This window comes from Osmerus mordax, chromosome 6 (genome assembly GCF_038355195.1).
Source record: "Osmerus mordax isolate fOsmMor3 chromosome 6, fOsmMor3.pri, whole genome shotgun sequence".
NCBI lineage: Eukaryota > Metazoa > Chordata > Actinopteri > Osmeriformes > Osmeridae > Osmerus > Osmerus mordax.
This window is the reverse complement of record NC_090055.1, coordinates 20,229,923-20,247,449: the sequence shown is the minus strand read 5'-3', so window position 1 is coordinate 20,247,449 and position 17,527 is coordinate 20,229,923. Positions and strand designations below refer to the sequence as shown.

At 52.7% G+C, this 17,527-nt stretch overlaps 1 protein-coding gene across 1 annotated transcript in view; it reads right to left on the bottom strand.

Annotated features, from left to right (window-relative positions):
• Window positions 1–17,527, bottom strand: part of map7d1a (MAP7 domain containing 1a) — a 53,688-nt gene that overhangs the window by 16,549 nt on the left and 19,612 nt on the right. The window contains 14 exon segments of the mRNA XM_067238804.1: window positions 4,893–4,956; window positions 4,959–5,022; window positions 5,802–5,906; window positions 5,908–5,942; window positions 6,383–6,478; window positions 6,481–6,504; window positions 7,794–7,898; window positions 9,638–9,728; window positions 9,730–9,747; window positions 9,959–10,045; window positions 10,047–10,114; window positions 11,020–11,049; window positions 13,079–13,147; window positions 16,911–17,102. Coding sequence (XP_067094905.1) covers window positions 4,893–4,956; window positions 4,959–5,022; window positions 5,802–5,906; window positions 5,908–5,942; window positions 6,383–6,478; window positions 6,481–6,504; window positions 7,794–7,898; window positions 9,638–9,728; window positions 9,730–9,747; window positions 9,959–10,045; window positions 10,047–10,114; window positions 11,020–11,049; window positions 13,079–13,147; window positions 16,911–17,102 — 1,048 coding nt within the window.

Genomic DNA, 17,527 nt, shown 5'->3' with positions numbered 1-17,527 from the left:
CCACTTCTCCCCTCTCCTCCCTCTCCCTCTCCTCTCTCTCCATTCTCTCCCTCTCCATTCTCTCCCTCTCCATTCTCTCCCTCTCACTCTCCCTCTCCACTCTATCCCTCTCCACTCTCTCCCTCTCCACTCTATCCCTCTCCACTCTCTCCTCTCCACTCTATCCCTCTCCCACTCTCTCCCTCTCCACTTTCTCCCTCTCCTCCCTCTCCACTCTCCCTCTCCACTCTCTCCCCCCTCTCCACTCTCTCCCTCTCCACTCTCTCCCTCTCATCCCTCTCCACTCTCTCCCTCTCCACTCTCTCCCTCTCCTCCCTCTCCATTCTCTCCCTCTCCACTCTCTCCCTCTCCACTCTATCCCTCTCCACTCACTCCCTCTCCACTCTATCCCTCTCCCACTCTCTCCCTCTCCACTTTCTCCCTCTCCTCCCTCTCCCTCTCCTCTCTCTCCATTCTCTCCCTCTCCATTCTCTCCCTCTCCATTCTCTCCCTCTCCACTCTCTCCCTCTCCACTCTATCCCTCTCCACTCTATCCCTCTCCACTCTATCCCTCTCCACTCTCTCCCTCTCCACTCTATCCCTCTCCCACTCTCTCCCTCTCCACTTTCTCCCTCTCCTCCCTCTCCACTCTCTCCCTCTCCACTCTCTCCCTCTCCACTCTCTCCCCCCTCTCCACTCTCTCCCTCTCCACTCTCTCTCTCTCATCCCTCTCCACTCTCTCCCTCTCCACTCTCTCCCTCTCCTCCCTCTCCATTCTCTCCCTCTCCACTCTCTCCCTCTCCACTCTATCCCTCTCCACTCTCTCCCTCTCCACTCTATCCCTCTCCACTCTATCCCTCTCCACTCTATCCCTCTCCACTCTCTCCCTCTCCACTCTCTCCCTCTCCACTCTATCCCTCTCCACTCTCTCCCTCTCCACTCTATCCCTCTCCACTCTATCCCTCTCCACTCTATCCCTCTCCACTCTCTCCCTCTCCACTCTCTCCCTCTCCACTCTATCCCTCTCCTCCCTCTCCACTCTCTCCCTCTCCACTCTCTCCCTCTCCACTCTATCCCTCTCCTCCCTCTCCACTCTCTCCCTCTCAATCTTTTGTTTAGTCAAAACAACAGTTTATCTACCTCCCCTTTCTGCTCTCAACCGCTCTCCTCCCCTGTCTCCCCTGGGGGTCTGTCTGACCTGTGTGATGGTCTGGGTGGTCTGTGTGATGGTCTGTGTGGTCTGTGTGGTGGTCTGTGTGATGGTCTGGGTGGTCTGTGTGGTGGTCTGTGTGGTGGTCTGTGTGATGGTCTGTGTGGTGGTCTGTGTGTTGGTCTGTATGGTGGTCTGTGTGGTGGTCTGGGTGGTGGTCTGGGTGGTGGTCTGGGTGGTGGTCTGGGTGGTCTGGGTGGTCTGTGTAGTCTGTGTGGTCTGTGTGATGGTCTGGGTGGTGGTCTGTGTGTTGGTCTGGGTGGTCTGGGTGGTCTGTGTGATGGTCTGTGTGGCCTGTGTGATGGTCTGGGTGGTGGTCTGTGTGGTGGTCTGTGTGGTCTGTGTGATGGTCTGGGTGGTCTGTGTGATGGTCTGGGTGGTCTGTGTGATGGTCTGGGTGGTCTGTGTGATGGTCTGGGTGGTCTGTGTGGTCTGTGTGATGGTCTGTGTGGTCTGTGTGATGGTCTGTGTGGTCTGTGTGGTGGTCTGTGTGGTCTGTGTGATGGTCTGTGTGGTGGTCTGTGTGGTGGTCTGGGTGGTGGTCTGGGTGGTGGTCTGGGTGGTCTGTGTGGTGGTCTGGGTGGTCTGTGTGTTGGTCTGTATGGTGGTCTGTGTGGTGGTCTGGGTGGTCTGTGTGATGGTCTGTGTGGTCTGTGTGGTCTGTGTGATGGTCTGTGTGGTGGTCTGTGTGGTGGTCTGTGTGGTGGTCTGTGTGGTGGTCTGTGTGGTCTGTGTGGTGGTCTGGGTGGTGGTCTGGGTGGTGGTCTGGGTGGTCTCTCCCTCTCCACTCTATCCCTCTCCACTCTCTCCCTCTCCACTCTATCCCTCTCCACTCTCTCCCTCTCCACTCTATCCCTCTCCCACTCTCTCCCTCTCCACTTTCTCCCTCTCCTCCCTCTCCACTCTCTCCCTCTCCACTCTCTCCCCCCTCCCACTCTCCCTCTCCACTCTCCACCCTCTCATCCCTCTCCACTCTCTCCCTCTCCACTCTCTCCCTCTCCTCCCTCTCCATTCTCTCCTCTCCACTCTCTCCCTCTCCACTCTATCCCTCTCCACTCACTCCCTCTCCACTCTATCCCTCTCCCACTCTCTCCCTCTCCACTTCTTCTCCCTCTCCTCCCTCTCCCTCTCCTCCATTCTCTCCCTCTCCATTCTCTCCCTCTCCATTCTCTCCCTCTCCACTCTCTCCCACTCCACTCTATCCCTCTCCACTCTATCCCTCTCCACTCTATCCCTCTCCACTCTCTCCCTCTCCACTCTATCCCTCTCCCACTCTCTCCCTCTCCACTTTCTCCCTCTCCTCCCTCTCCACTCTCTCCCTCTCCACTCTCTCCCTCTCCACTCTCTCCCCCCTCTCCACTCTCTCCCTCTCCACTCTCTCTCTCTCATCCCTCTCCACTCTCTCCCTCTCCACTCTCTCCCTCTCCTCCCTCTCCATTCTCTCCCTCTCCACTCTCTCCCTCTCCACTCTATCCCTCTCCACTCTCTCCCTCTCCACTCTCTCCCTCTCCACTCTATCCCTCTCCACTCTCTCCCTCTCCACTCTATCCCTCTCCCACTCTCTCCCTCTCCACTTTCTCCCTCTCCTCCCTCTCCCTCTCCTCTCTCTCCATTCTCTCCCTCTCCATTCTCTCCCTCTCCATTCTCTCCCTCTCCACTCTCTCCCTCTCCACTCTATCCCTCTCCACTCTCTCCCTCTCCACTCTATCCCTCTCCACTCTCTCCCTCTCCACTCTATCCCTCTCCCACTCTCTCCCTCTCCACTTTCTCCCTCTCCTCCCTCTCCACTCTCTCCCTCTCCACTCTCTCCCCCCTCTCCACTCTCTCCCTCTCCACTCTCTCCCTCTCATCCCTCTCCACTCTCTCCCTCTCCACTCTCTCCCTCTCCTCCCTCTCCATTCTCTCCCTCTCCACTCTCTCCCTCTCCACTCTATCCCTCTCCACTCACTCCCTCTCCACTCTATCCCTCTCCCACTCTCTCCCTCTCCACTTTCTCCCTCTCCTCCCTCTCCCTCTCCTCTCTCTCCATTCTCTCCCTCTCCATTCTCTCCCTCTCCATTCTCTCCCTCTCCACTCTCTCCCTCTCCACTCTATCCCTCTCCACTCTATCCCTCTCCACTCTATCCCTCTCCACTCTCTCCCTCTCCACTCTATCCCTCTCCCACTCTCTCCCTCTCCACTTTCTCCCTCTCCTCCCTCTCCACTCTCTCCCTCTCCACTCTCTCCCTCTCCACTCTCTCCCCCCTCTCCACTCTCTCCCTCTCCACTCTCTCTCTCTCATCCCTCTCCACTCTCTCCCTCTCCACTCTCTCCCTCTCCTCCCTCTCCATTCTCTCCCTCTCCACTCTCTCCCTCTCCACTCTATCCCTCTCCACTCTCTCCCTCTCCACTCTATCCCTCTCCACTCTATCCCTCTCCACTCTATCCCTCTCCACTCTCTCCCTCTCCACTCTCTCCCTCTCCACTCTATCCCTCTCCACTCTCTCCCTCTCCACTCTATCCCTCTCCACTCTATCCCTCTCCACTCTATCCCTCTCCACTCTCTCCCTCTCCACTCTCTCCCTCTCCACTCTATCCCTCTCCTCCCTCTCCACTCTCTCCCTCTCCACTCTCTCCCTCTCCACTCTATCCCTCTCCTCCCTCTCCACTCTCTCCCTCTCAATCTTTTGTTTAGTCAAAACAACAGTTTATCTACCTCCCCTTTCTGCTCTCAACCGCTCTCCTCCCCTGTCTCCCCTGGGGGTCTGTCTGACCTGTGTGATGGTCTGGGTGGTCTGTGTGATGGTCTGTGTGGTCTGTGTGGTGGTCTGTGTGATGGTCTGGGTGGTCTGTGTGGTGGTCTGTGTGGTGGTCTGTGTGATGGTCTGTGTGGTGGTCTGTGTGTTGGTCTGTATGGTGGTCTGTGTGGTGGTCTGGGTGGTGGTCTGGGTGGTGGTCTGGGTGGTGGTCTGGGTGGTCTGGGTGGTCTGTGTAGTCTGTGTGGTCTGTGTGATGGTCTGGGTGGTGGTCTGTGTGTTGGTCTGGGTGGTCTGGGTGGTCTGTGTGATGGTCTGTGTGGCCTGTGTGATGGTCTGGGTGGTGGTCTGTGTGGTGGTCTGTGTGGTCTGTGTGATGGTCTGGGTGGTCTGTGTGATGGTCTGGGTGGTCTGTGTGATGGTCTGGGTTCTGGGTGTCTGTGTGATGGTCTGGGTGGTCTGTGTGGTCTGTGTGATGGTCTGTGTGGTCTGTGTGATGGTCTGTGTGGTCTGTGTGGTGGTCTGTGTGGTCTGTGTGATGGTCTGTGTGGTGGTCTGTGTGGTGGTCTGGGTGGTGGTCTGGGTGGTGGTCTGGGTGGTCTGTGTGTGGTCTGGGTGGTCTGTGTGTTGGTCTGTATGGTGGTCTGTGTGGTGGTCTGGGTGGTCTGTGTGATGGTCTGTGTGGTCTGTGTGGTCTGTGTGATGGTCTGTGTGGTGGTCTGTGTGGTGGTCTGTGTGGTGGTCTGTGTGGTGGTCTGTGTGGTCTGTGTGGTGGTCTGGGTGGTGGTCTGGGTGGTGGTCTGGGTGGTCTGTGTGGTGGTCTGTGTGGTGGTCTGGGTGGTCTGTGTGGTGGTCTGGATGGTCTGTGTGGTGGTCTGTGTGGTGGTCTGGATGGTCTGTGTGGTGGTCTGTGTGGTCTGTGTGGTCTGTGTGGTGGTCTGGGTGGTCTGTGTGGTGGTCTTCTATACCTGGGGTCTGCCCTGTGTCTCATGCTGGGTAAGGACTGTCTCTTCTTCAGCACTTTCTCCTTGGCAGGGCGATCTTCTCCTTCTCGTTCTCTCTCTCCTTATCTTTCTTCTCTTTCTTCTTTCTGTCCATCTGTAGAGGAAGGGGGCGTCGTCAGGACAAATGAACACAACAAGACGGTGCGGAGTGTGGTGATTGGCTGTCATACAGGCTGTACTAGGTAATACTTGAATTGATATGTTATTGTTTAACTGTAGTCGAAATATTATTGTTGTTGCATGGTGTCTGGTAGCTGAGATACTCTACACAGTGCCTGGGAAATACAGACCTTGACTCTGAGTCTTAGAACTACACACTTCTGATCTTCTGCTGTCCTTTCTACATGCATTGTGTACTTTCTACATGCATTGTGTACCTTCTACATGCATTGTGTATGTCACTTTGGATAACAGGGTCTTCTAATTGAATATGAATGTCATGTTAATGGCATTCTCAAATTCAAACTCAAATACTCAAACTCAAATCAACTGACATTTAAAACCAATGTGTCGTGTTGTCAGGTGCCTTCAAACATTTCTTGAATATGTATTCAAATATATAAATATACATAAATATGTATGTAACTACATGCTCTTATGTTCTTCCTTTTGGGACTTATTTGGTTTTCACAATGTATGCTTCATGTTTTGGCTACCCGCAATGTTCGGGGCTATCTCGTTGTTATTATCAGTGACCTGTGCTCTTTTGTAAAGCTCTCTCTTGGGAAGTCGCTTTGGATAAAAGCGTCTGCTAAATGCATAAATGTAAATGTATGTAACCTAAAATAGAAATATGTATAATACATCAAACAGAAAAAAGTCATATGAATATGTATATTTGCATATAAATCTAGAGTCAGCTGGGAGGCGTACGGGCGTTGAGTCGCGTCTGCGCTGAGTGATGTCGGGCGTGCTGGATGTGACGTGCCAGCGCTCGGAGCAGCGGTGGTGAGGCCGGTGAGCACACAGGGTCAGGGGGGCTGGCGGAGGACGAGCGCGGGCACAGAGGAGACTCTGGGGGAGAGAGACCAGGAAGAGAGGGGTGAGAGAGCGCTCCAGGGAGAGTCCAGAGAGAGAGAGACCAGGAGGAGAGGGGTGAGAGAGCGCTCCAGGGAGAGTCCAGAGAGAGAGAGCGCTAGGAGAGGGTGAGAGAGCACTCCAGGGAAAGTCCAGAGAGAGAGAGACCAGGAGGAGAGGGGTGAGAGAGCGCTCCAGGGAGAGTCCAGAGAGAGAGACCAGGAGGAGAGGGGTGAGAGAGAGCTCCAGGGAGAGTCCAGAGAGAGAGAGCGCTAGGAGAGGGGTGAGAGAGCGCTCCAGGGAGAGTCCAGAGAGAGAGAGACCAGAGGAGAGGGTGAGAGAGCGCTCCAGGGAGAGTCCAGAGAGAGAGAACGCTAGGAGAGGGGTGAGAGAGCGCTCCAGGGAGAGTCCAGAGAGAGAGAGGCCGCTGCACTCACGTCCGTCGCGGCCGGTTCCGAGCACGCTGGCGGCGCTGCGGCTGCGAGCCAGGAAGGAGAGGGTGGGAGTCATCAGGCGGTCTACCATGCTGCTCTCCACGGGCTGAGCTGGATGCTACGGGCTGCAGCGAGGGACAAACAGAGCAGGTCAACACCAGCGCTCATTATACCTGGACTAATGAGGAGGATGGTAAGAACTGCAGATTCACTATATGCTTTTGCACAGTGCCATCATCTTATAGTTTAGAATAAGTAGGACAGAAAGAGAGAGAGAAAGAGAGAGAGATAGAGAGAGAGAGAGAGAGAGAGAGAGATGCTTTTGCACAGTGCCATCATCTTATAGTTTAGAATAAGTAGGACAGAAAGAGAGAGAGAGAGAGACAGAGAGAGAGAGAAACTAGAGAGAGAGAAACAATAAAGAGGAGAGGAGTGTTAAGAGTCAGCAGTGCATTTTTCTGAACATCTCCAGTTGTGCCGGGGAGTTTCAGAATGCATTACCTCTGAGAGTGCTGACTCATCCAGCCTCCCTGCCTCATCCAGCCTCCCTGCCTACCTGTCCTCTGCCTCCCAGCTCCTCCGCTCTACAGCACATTACCTCTCTGAGAGTGCTGACTCATCAGCCTCCCTGCCTACCTGTCCTCTGCCTCCCAGCTCCCGCTCTACAGCACATTCTGACCTACTTACACACCTGCTCCGGAAGGTTCTATATATATCTAGACACTGGAATTGATTTGACTTCTGCATTTCATTCTGCTTATGACAGGATGCACTTCTGATTCTCGATTTTCTCCTGTTCTTTCTACATGCAGTATCTGTATGTTGATTTGGATGAAAGCGTCCACAATAATGAATCAAATCTCAAGTAAAATTGTAATGGGTGTGATTAAACGTGTTTGATTATCTCTGCGCATCATTAGAGGCACAAGCTAGAACATCACGTCCAGTGACCATAACAACAGTTTCCCCCCCAAACTCTGAATCATTCCAACGTTGCACGACACAGACAAGGCCCGTCACGATGCAGGGCTAACAAAAACACAGACTGACGTGGACATCAAAAACACCAAAGGAACAAAATGACCATCGACACCAGATGATGAACCCCAAGACAGTGCACAGATGCAGTATGACGACAGAGAACATGAACATACTCCCAGGATGCAACAGAAGGTCAAAGGAGAACCAAACCAGAACCCAGGAAGCTGAAGGACGACCGGAGGTGGACTTGGAGGGAAATGATTGGACCGGCCGTCAGACAGACGGTGACAGAAATCATTTTGGGTGGAGGCAAAAAATCATAACTAAATCATAAGAGGCGAGGATAGGGAGGTCGGCGTGGCGACGGCGGCAGGTGGATGAACGGACGGTGAACGGGTGGAGGGGGGGGGGGGTCAGGGGGGAGGGGTCTTACTTCTGCTGGGAGAGTTCCAGAGGGTGGCGGAGGACTTGGAGAGGCGCTTGTTAAGAACTGAGTCCACGTGCTTGGTAAGGTTGACCGCCGACACGGAGCACCTGCCTGCGAACCCAAGAGAGCCACGCACAGAGGGTCACACTGGCCTCAGAGGTCAAAGGTCAGAACAACATCAGCTATCCTGAGCCACGCACAGAGGGTCACACTCGCCTCAGAGGTCAAAGGTCAGAACAACATCAGCTATCCTGAGCCACGCACAGAGGGTCACACTGGCCTCAGAGGTCAAAGGTCAGAACAACATCAGCTATCCTGAGCCACGCACAGAGGGTCAGACTGGCCTCAGAGGTCAAAGGTCAGAACAACACTAGCTATCCTGCCAGCTGCGTCGATGTCATCCAACAAAAAGAAAATGTCTGAGTGTTGGCCAGGTGGTTCAGGAACTCGCAAACCAACCAGCTTCTAACCAAGCCAGCGACATCTGGGGGAGAGGAGAAGGCACCACACACACACCTTCAAACAGCTCCAACACACACGTATACACACACACCTTCAAACAGCTCAACACACACGTACACACACACACCTTCAAACAGCTCCAACACACACGTATACACACATACCTTCAAACAGCTCCAACACACACGTATACACACACACCTTCAAACAGCTCCAACACACACGTATACACACACACCTTCAAAACAGCTCCAACACACACGTATACACACATACCTTCAAACAGCAGCACCTAGTCTTGCTTACTGGCTCATGCAGTATTCATATTTAGCTTGATGTTGTGAACAAAATAAACTGAATTACTTCTCCCGTAGTTTCTACCATTTTTGTGGGGAGTTTATCCTCTTTTTTAGGTTTAGGTTAGTTATAGATGCTGATCTGTTGTCAAAATGCTAACACTGGTTGTAAAAGTGTTGTAAAAATACAATCTGATTTGATTTGTATTCATTTACAGACCAGCGGTCTGTAAGAGGAGTATGGAAAAATAATCAATGCCAGCAAGCGCTAATGACCATTCTTGTCTTGGTTAGCAATCAAAGCTACCTTTCACATGGCAGCAGTAAGCGTAAATAAATCACAGGCAGGATCAATACAGCAGGCTCAGAGTTAATGACCCACAGTGTTTCAAGGAGCCTAACAGCACACAGACACACACACACAGACACACACACTACCGACTGGTCGCATGGCTCCGGGAAGACGTCTGTGATCCGAGCTAGTTAGCTAGCTGAGCGAGCTAGTTAGCTCACTTAGCATGTGAGCTGCAGCGTTGGTCCCCAGGTATAAAAAATCTTCATCTTTTTATTATCTTCAAGAAAATGATTGGTTGAAGGTAAATATTATATAACGCGTAGAACGGCTGTAGAAGTGAAAAGATAGAATTTGATCCTGGACTGGAGTTTTCTCCTGAGGAAGGAAGATATCCAGCCATTCCAACTGGCATGTTAATGTTTGTGTGTGCAGTATCAGTGAGTGTGTGTGTATGTGCACAGTATCTGTGTGTGTGTCAGTTTTGTCAGAGGGGTTTCACCAGAGATAACCCAGAGTGCTGAGTGTGTGAGGAGCACCCTAGCTGAAGAGAGGAGCTGGAATCACAGCTCCAGATGTGGCGCTCTGTCTGGACTCTTCTGGTGCTGCTAATCTAGACTCATGCTCTGCTGTGTGTGGTTCTGCTGTGTGTGGTCCAGGTGTGTGTGGTTCTGGTGTGTATGGACCAGGTGTGTGGACCAGGTTCAGGTGTGTGTGGACCAGGTGTGGGGTGTGGGAGCAGGTGTGTGGAGCAGGTGTGTGTGGAGCAGGTGTGTGGAGCAGGTTCAGGTGTGACTCACTCTCTCTCTGGCTGGGGCTGTGCAGCCCTCCGGCCCAGGAGCACCTCTGCTGGCGTATCTCTGCCCAGGTCTTCTTACTGGACCTCTGGAGGGGCCGCAGCATAGCGCTCCTGCAGCGCACACACACACACACACCAAGATGAAGGAAGAGGATGTTAGTAGATGGAACAGTATTCATCTGAGGACAACCCATCCATCCCTCCCTCCCTCTCTCCTCCTCTCTCCTCCCCTTCTCCCCCACCTTGTTCTTCTCCAGCTTCTGCCTCTGCCTCTCCTCCAGGCCCTCCCTCCTCTCTCCCCCTCCTCCCCCTCCTCCCCCACCTTGTTCTTCTCCAGCTTCTGCCTCTGCCTCTCCTCCAGGACGGCCCTGCGGCGCTCTGTCTTCAGCCGCTGCTCCTCCAGCCGGCGGCCGGCGCTCCTGGATCTGCTGCTCCCTCAGCTGCCGGGCACGCTCCTCCTTCTCCAGCCACTGGCTCTCTTAGCAGCTGGGAGGAGGAGGGGGAGAGGGGGGGGGGAGAGGGGGGGAGAGGGGGGGAGAGGGGGAGAGGGGGGAGGAGGGGAGAGGGGGAGGAGGGGGAGAGGGGGAGGGGGTTGGAGAGGGAGAGGGGGAGGGAAGAGGGGGGGAGAAGGGAGGAGAGGAGGGGGAGAGGGGGGGGCGGGGAGGTGGGGGAGAGGGAGGGGAGATGGAGAGGGGGGAGGAGGGAGAGGGGGGAGGAGAGGGGAGGAGAGGGAGGGGAGATGGAGAGGGGGAGGAGGGGAGAGGGAGGGGGGAGGAGAGGGGGGAGGAGGGGGGAGGGGGGGAGGGGAGAGGGAGAGGGGAGGAGAGGGAGGGGAGAGGGAGGGGAGAGGGGGGAGGAGGGGAGAGGGGGAGGAGGGGGGAAGAGAGGGGGGGGGAGGGGGAGAAGGGAGGGAGGGGAGAGTACTGGGTTTCAGTGTGTAACAGATTGACTGCTGTAAAAGAGGGGACTAACATTTTCGCCCCAAAAAAGCTTTAAAAAATATGAAATGTGCCTTATTGTATTCCAGTATTCTATAGAAACATCCTCAATACTGAACCAGCAAACTTTGCAAAACACAACATTTGTTATTGCCAAAACTTATGCCTTGACTGTACACAGTGTGAAAAATACTTCAGTTCCTGCTTCCAAACCTTCAGTGTTTGATCCCATCCTCAGTAAGAAGCCCTAGAAGCCTTCTAAAATGAGCTGTTATCTGCGGCCAGAAAGCCTCTCACTGTTAACTCTGCTGGGATCTCAAAGGCGTTAGCTAAAAGGCTACACACACACACGCCTGCCTCTTTCCACCACGGCAGCAGAGAGGGAATATCTTGTTTCCCTGAGACACACGCATAAATTGAATTAGTGGAGTTTCCACAAGGCGGCATTCTGCAGAGTGAGACTGGAACCTCTGGTCTCTCTGTCTCTGCAGCTCTCTAATCCCATCACGCCTCCACACAGGTTCACAATCACACAGCGGCTTTCATCTGGTGAACCTCCATCACTGGGCTCACACACATTCAGAGAGGGTGTAAAGGGGAGATTATACCAGCTCTAAGGCACCGTTTCTCATTTCTAAGCCTCTATCGTTGTCATTTGGAGTGTGTGTGTGTGTGTGTGTGTGTGTGTGTGTGTGTGTGTGTGTGTGTGTGCGTGCGTGTGTGTGAGCGGGGGGTAGCTGTCACAAAAGCCAGCTCTAGTAAGCTCCAGATGCAACAGAAGCTGGTTCCTTGTAGTTCTGTCAGGTAGCAGAGCAGAGATGAGACCAGGGCCAGGGGGATCCGACACAACACCTGGACCGGCCGAGCTTGAATCATTTAACTGGTCATTAAGGAAGTCTGTCTCCCGGCTTACATGAAGTATTCATGTCCTTGAACAGAGTCCAGACACCCCCAGCTTCTCAGAACAAGCCTCTCTCTTCACTTCTGAAACAGCAGAAGTGTCAACGCTCATTTCCTGCCAGTGGCTCTGCATATTCTCATTTGATTGAGTTTACATTCTCTGTGTGTCTCTCCGGACCTCAGCATGTCCACTCTGATGGAACACAGTGAGGTTTAGAAGTCGGTTATCTTAGGACAACACAACAGACATGCTGTGGCCAGAGGTCATTGTGATTGTCTAGTTCAAAAGGTCAAACTGAGGGAAGGCGGTATAACTCATCTATGGAAACCTGCAATCTGAGCTGACGGCTGACACGGCAGCATGAAACAGAGCAGCAACAACAAACAGTTGGCTTGAACACAGTTCTCATTTAGAACCCGAGAGAGAGAGCAAGGGGGAGAGATGGAAGAAAACACAGAGAGAGGAGGAGGGAAAGAGTTAGAGAAATAGAGAAAGGGAGGGAGGAAGGAAGCAATGAAAGAAAAAGAAAGTGGGGTAGAGAGAGGAAGAGAGAGGAAGAGAGAGAGGAAGAGAGAGAGAGAGGAAGAGAGAGAAAGGAAGAGAGAGGAAGAGAGAAAGGAAGAGAGAGAGGAAGAGAGAGAGGTAGAGAGAGGGGAAGAGAGAGAGGAAGAGAGAGGAAGAGAGAAAGGAAGAGAGAGAGGAAGAGAGAGGAGGAAGAGAGAGAGGTAGAGAGAGGGGAAGAGAGAGAGGAAGAGAGAGAGGTAGAGAGAGGGGAAGAGAGAGAGGAAGAGAGAGAGGGAAGAGAGACAGGTAGAGAGAGAGGAAGAGAGAGAGGAGGAGAGAGAGGTAGAGAGAGAGAGGAAGAGAGAGAGGTAGAGAGAGAGGAAGAGAGAGAGGAGAGAGACAGGTAGAGAGAGAGGAAGAGAGAGAGGAGGAGAGAGAGACGATCTCAACATCTAAATCAGAGCCTGGACATTTAAACACCAACACAGACCATCAGACAGGGGGGAGGGGTGTGTGACCCCCACAACAACAGCACTCGGAAACACAAACACCCACGGTCACCATCACCACTGTCACCATGGAGACGCAGGGCGTGACTTACCTTGGTGCTGGCCGCATTCGTCTGAGGGAGGAAGGCGAGAGAGAAGACAAGAGGAAACGTCAATCATGCAAAGTAGCGTGCCGTTAGCGTGTCGCCACAGTCAGGGACTGAGGTGTGAAGCTGTGGACACTGCGGCAGCCATTTTGGCTCCCAGCAGAAACGACGCCATGACAGTGATGTTGGGGTTATGTCACAAGACACACAGCGAAGCCATTGGGAGAGTGTTACCAAGGCATGGGCTTCTGTGCTAGTGTGCTGAGCATTCATTGTGGAATAAGAGTTTTAATCATGTTGGATGTCTTTGCTAAAGAAGCTGGCCCTGTTTCCAGTTCCAGAGTGAGATTTGGTGCCAGTCCCACATGAAGGCAGGGTTCTTCCTGGTTGTTCCAGTGGAACTACATGTGCAGTCCACATGCTAAACTAAAGGACACTCACAGAACAACAACACTGGCCTTTGTCCACCAGGGGGCGCTCCTGGGTTTCTCCCTGCACACTTACCCAGATATCTGGCCTTCTCCTCCCTCCGCTCCTTGGCAAGCTTCTGCCTGTCCTCTGATCTGACGGCATCTGGGGAGGGCAGAGAGAGGGGGGGGAGACAGAGAGGGAGACAGAGAGAGGAGTGTAAGAAAGAGAGGGGGAGAGAGAGAGAGAAGGGAGAGAGAAGGAGAGAGCAATGGGGTGTGAATGAGGGAAATAATTGTACACAGATCCTGCTTCAGTCCATGTTCAGAGTGATTCAATGTTGGAAATCTGTGAGAATTAGCCTCTAAAACAGCCTCTAATACAACCTCAAATGCAGTCTCCTTCCATCCTCTGAAATGGCCTCTAATACAGCCTCTGACACAGCCTCTAATTCGGCTTCTGCTGTTGTATTTTTGGGCCTGGAGGCATCACACCCCTCTATCTGTTCCATGAGTCAGAGTGCAGAGGGACACGCCCTGATGGGTTGAGAGGTCGATTGGTCAGTCACACCTGTTCCCGTGACAACGGCAGATGATTAAAAAGATCGTTGTCTTCAGACATGTATCTACCCGACAGGATGTTTACAAAACCACAGGCTGCGATCGACTCAAGTCAGTAATTGGAATAAGAAAAAGTGTATCTTCAGAACTCAGCACAGTAACAATCAGGATGTGTTCAGACAGCTGGATCTGTTCAGACAGCTGGATCTGTTCAGACAGCTGGATGTGTTCAGACAGCTGGATGTGTTCAGACAGCTGGATGTGTTCAGACAGCTGGATGTGTTCAGACAGCTGGATCTGTTCAGACAGCTGGATCTGTTCAGACAGCTGGATCTGTTCAGACAGCTGGGGCATCAGACAGCTGGATCTGTTCAGACAGCTGGGGCATCAGACAGCTGGATCTGTTCAGACAGCTGGATCTGTTCAGACAGCTGGATCTGTTCAGACAGCTGGATCTGTTCAGACAGCTGGGGCATCAGACAGCTGGATCTGTTCAGACAGCTGGGGCATCAGACAGCTGGGGCTTGCAGATCTGAGGGCATCAGTCTCCTCACTGCTGTGTGGTTTCTTCAGACAGAGCTACATTTACATTTAGTCATTTAGCAGACGCTCTTTTCCAGAGCGACTTACAGTAAGTACAGGGACATTCCCCCGAGGCAAGTAGGGTGAAGTGCCTTGCCCAAGGACACAACGTCATTTGGCACGGCTGGGAATCGAACCAACAACTTTCTGATTACTAGCCCGACTCCCTAACCGCTCAGCCATCTGACCCCCCACAGAGCTCAACATCAGGACGTCTGCCGCTACAGCAGCCTTTCTCAACTCTGGTCCTCCATGTTCTAGATGTTTCCCATTGACATCTAGAACATGCAGCGAAGGGGGGCATGAGGACCAGGGATGGGAACTACTGCTCTAGATCATGACATCACAACTTGGTGCTGCCTATCTAGGCCAGGAAAACGAGATGCTCAAATCCCAACTATTCTCTCCTGGTTAAATAAAGTTGACATGAAGAATTCATGTTAGTCAAGCTGAATGTGAATGAGCGTGCATGTGTAAGTGTTACATAACTAGACGACTGTTTACATATTTTGCCGCCCTTGTGACCTCTCTGGAAACTGGTGCTGCATTCCCCAAACACCCGCACCCAAACACCTCTCCTAAACACCAGCACCCAGACCCAGACCCACACCCAGGACCAGACCCAGGACCAGACCCAGGACCAGACCCAGGACCAGACCCAGGACCAGACCCAGGGCCAGACCCAGGGCCAGACCCAGGGCCAGACCCAGGGCCAGGACCAGACCCTGTGGACAAGCTACATTAACAAGCTAACAGCACTCCAGTCTCTGACTTATATACATCACAGCTTCTGGGTGGAATACACAGCAGGACTGATATTATGATGTCATAAAGACAATCACATCCTCCCTCGACAACTTCAACACTGAATAATTTTACACATGAAGAATCAACCAGAACTCCAAAGACTGACAAGGCAGTAATATAAATAACACATGAAGCAGATGTTCCTTTTTTCTATATACGCACCGTGTTCCGTATATAGGTCACATGTGAGTGAGTGTGTGTGTGTTGCTAGGCTTCGTGACACATCGCTCTCCTGAAGACACACAGAGACCATATGTTACTGGGTCTCTGTCAGCAGCGAGGAGGAGATGGACCCAACAGAACCCCGGCGCTCCTACTGGCCTGTGACCCACTTTAACACACGCTATTTATAGTGGGAGAGATCAAGTGCAGCTCGTGGGCGTGTGTGTGTTGGGGTGTGTGAGTGTGTGCATGTGTGTGTGTGCTGGGGTGTGTGACTGTGTGTGTTGGGGTGTGTGAGTGTGTGCATGTGTGTGTCTAGGTTTGTGGGTGTGTGTGGGTGTGTGTGGGTGTGTGTGTGGGTGTGTGTGTGTGCCAGTGCGGGCTAGCTCACAACCATGGTGATGATGAGTCACACTCCACACACACGAGACAGGAACAGAATTAGGCTGACCCAGAAATCTCAGAAACACAGAACTCAGACCATGTCTTGGGCCTTCCGATGTCAACAGGGTGATATTCGCTCTGCAGACCAGCAACATGTGACGTCACAGAGAAAACTATTCAAATCCAACTTTATTTGTACACACTGTTATGCCCTCCACATCCACCCTGGGCTCTCTGTCTTGTGTCTGTTTGTTTTGAGCTCCTGGGATCCGGTTTTCATCCCACCTGCTCAGGTCTCCACACCTGTGCACCAGCTGGCAGGAAGTGGGCCAGGTACCTCAGAATCTGACCAACGCGTTCCACAGAACATCAACGAAAAAAACTTTATCAACGAAGGTGTGTCTCAAACATGATTAAAACAAATGGAATGCGTTTATATAGCGCTTTTCTACCTTAGCGGCACTCAAAGCGCTTTACAATGTTTGCTCCCATCGGGAGCAACTAGCAGGAGCAACTAGTAGAAAACAGGCTTTGTTATCTGACAGCAGTAGCTCGTTTGGACTCCTAAAGAAAAACTATTGAGCGTCTATTTATCAAGCGCTTCTTGGTTTAGCTCATTCACCTCCCGCTCTAGGGGTAAAGCGACCATGACGATGGATGCGGGCGAAAGCCACAAAGAGTAAAAGGGGGAAAAGAAACGTATGCCAACAACACAACCTCCAGGCGTGTTTCTCAGCGCTAGCTTGTGCTAGCCAGAGCCTCAGGACAAGTAGGGGCATTCTGGAAAGGACATTTCCCCACCGCAGGGTCAAGCTGAAAGCAGTCTCTGGCACTGCCCCTCTGATATATGATGCCAGCTTCCTTCAGTCCACCTTCCATCATCCGCCAGAGCTGACTATGAGCCCAGGCAGGAGAGGTCGTTAGCGCTTAGTGCTAGCTATCCTCTTAGCGGACACAGCTCACACGCCAAAATTGGGATTTTGGCGGCATAAGGAACCCAAAGATACGCAGTTCCTTGTTGATGGGGTGTGTCCTGTCCTGACCTGTCCTGACCAAAACGAGAGATGTGCAGCCACTCTGCCACAAGGTTCCTGGACATAAACCAAGCGGTGTCAGACTGAGGCTGTGTCAGACTGAGGCTGTGTCAGACTGAGGTTGTGTCAGACTGAGGCCAGTGGGAGTCGGCTGAACGGAAACATCTCTATTTCTCAACAGGCTGGATGATTTCACATAAGCACTGAGGTAATTGCCCAATTATCACTTCATGCTTGAAAACAGTTAGCCTAATTAGGATCACTTTAGCTCTCAGATCCCAGAACTGGAGTCCATTAGACAACTATCCTTAGCTGTGCTCACACACACAGTAAAACAACACCCAACGCTGTTCACAGCTCCAACAACTCCGTCAGCCTTCCAAGCTGTTCCCATCTTACCCTTCCTGTGCAGGGGGCCGGGGGGGGCAGGAGACTTGGGGGTGAGGTCAGCTTTGGTGGGGGTTCTCGCTGTCCCGTCCGTGTCGTTCTTGAGGGGGGAGTCGGTCCTCTGGCCGGGGGCGGTGCCCAGGGGAGGGCTGACCTGCTGGGGGGCCTGCACGGCGGGAGGCGTGTCCAGAGGAGGAGGTGGAGCTGTGGAGACAGCGGAGAGGGGGAGTCAGAACCGAGGAACCACACAGCTTAGAACCAGGAACCACACAGCTTAGAACCAGGAACCACACAGCTTAGAACCAGGAAATGCACAGTTTAGAACCAGGAACCACACAGCTTAGAACCAGGATCCACACAGCTTAGAACCAGGAACCACACAGCTTAGAACCAGGAACTACACAGTTTAGAACCAGGAACTACACAGTTTAGAACCAGGAACTACACAGCTTAGAACCTGGAATTCCACAGTTTAGAACCTGGAGGCTGGACTGGTTTGTCTTCATTCCACAGAGCAGGAAACACAGCGTGCTATCTGGGGAGGAGAGACGGCCAGCCAGCCTCGCTCCAGGAGCCACAACAAGGTTCTTCAATCTACTCTCACATTAAATAAGATCTTAATACATTTT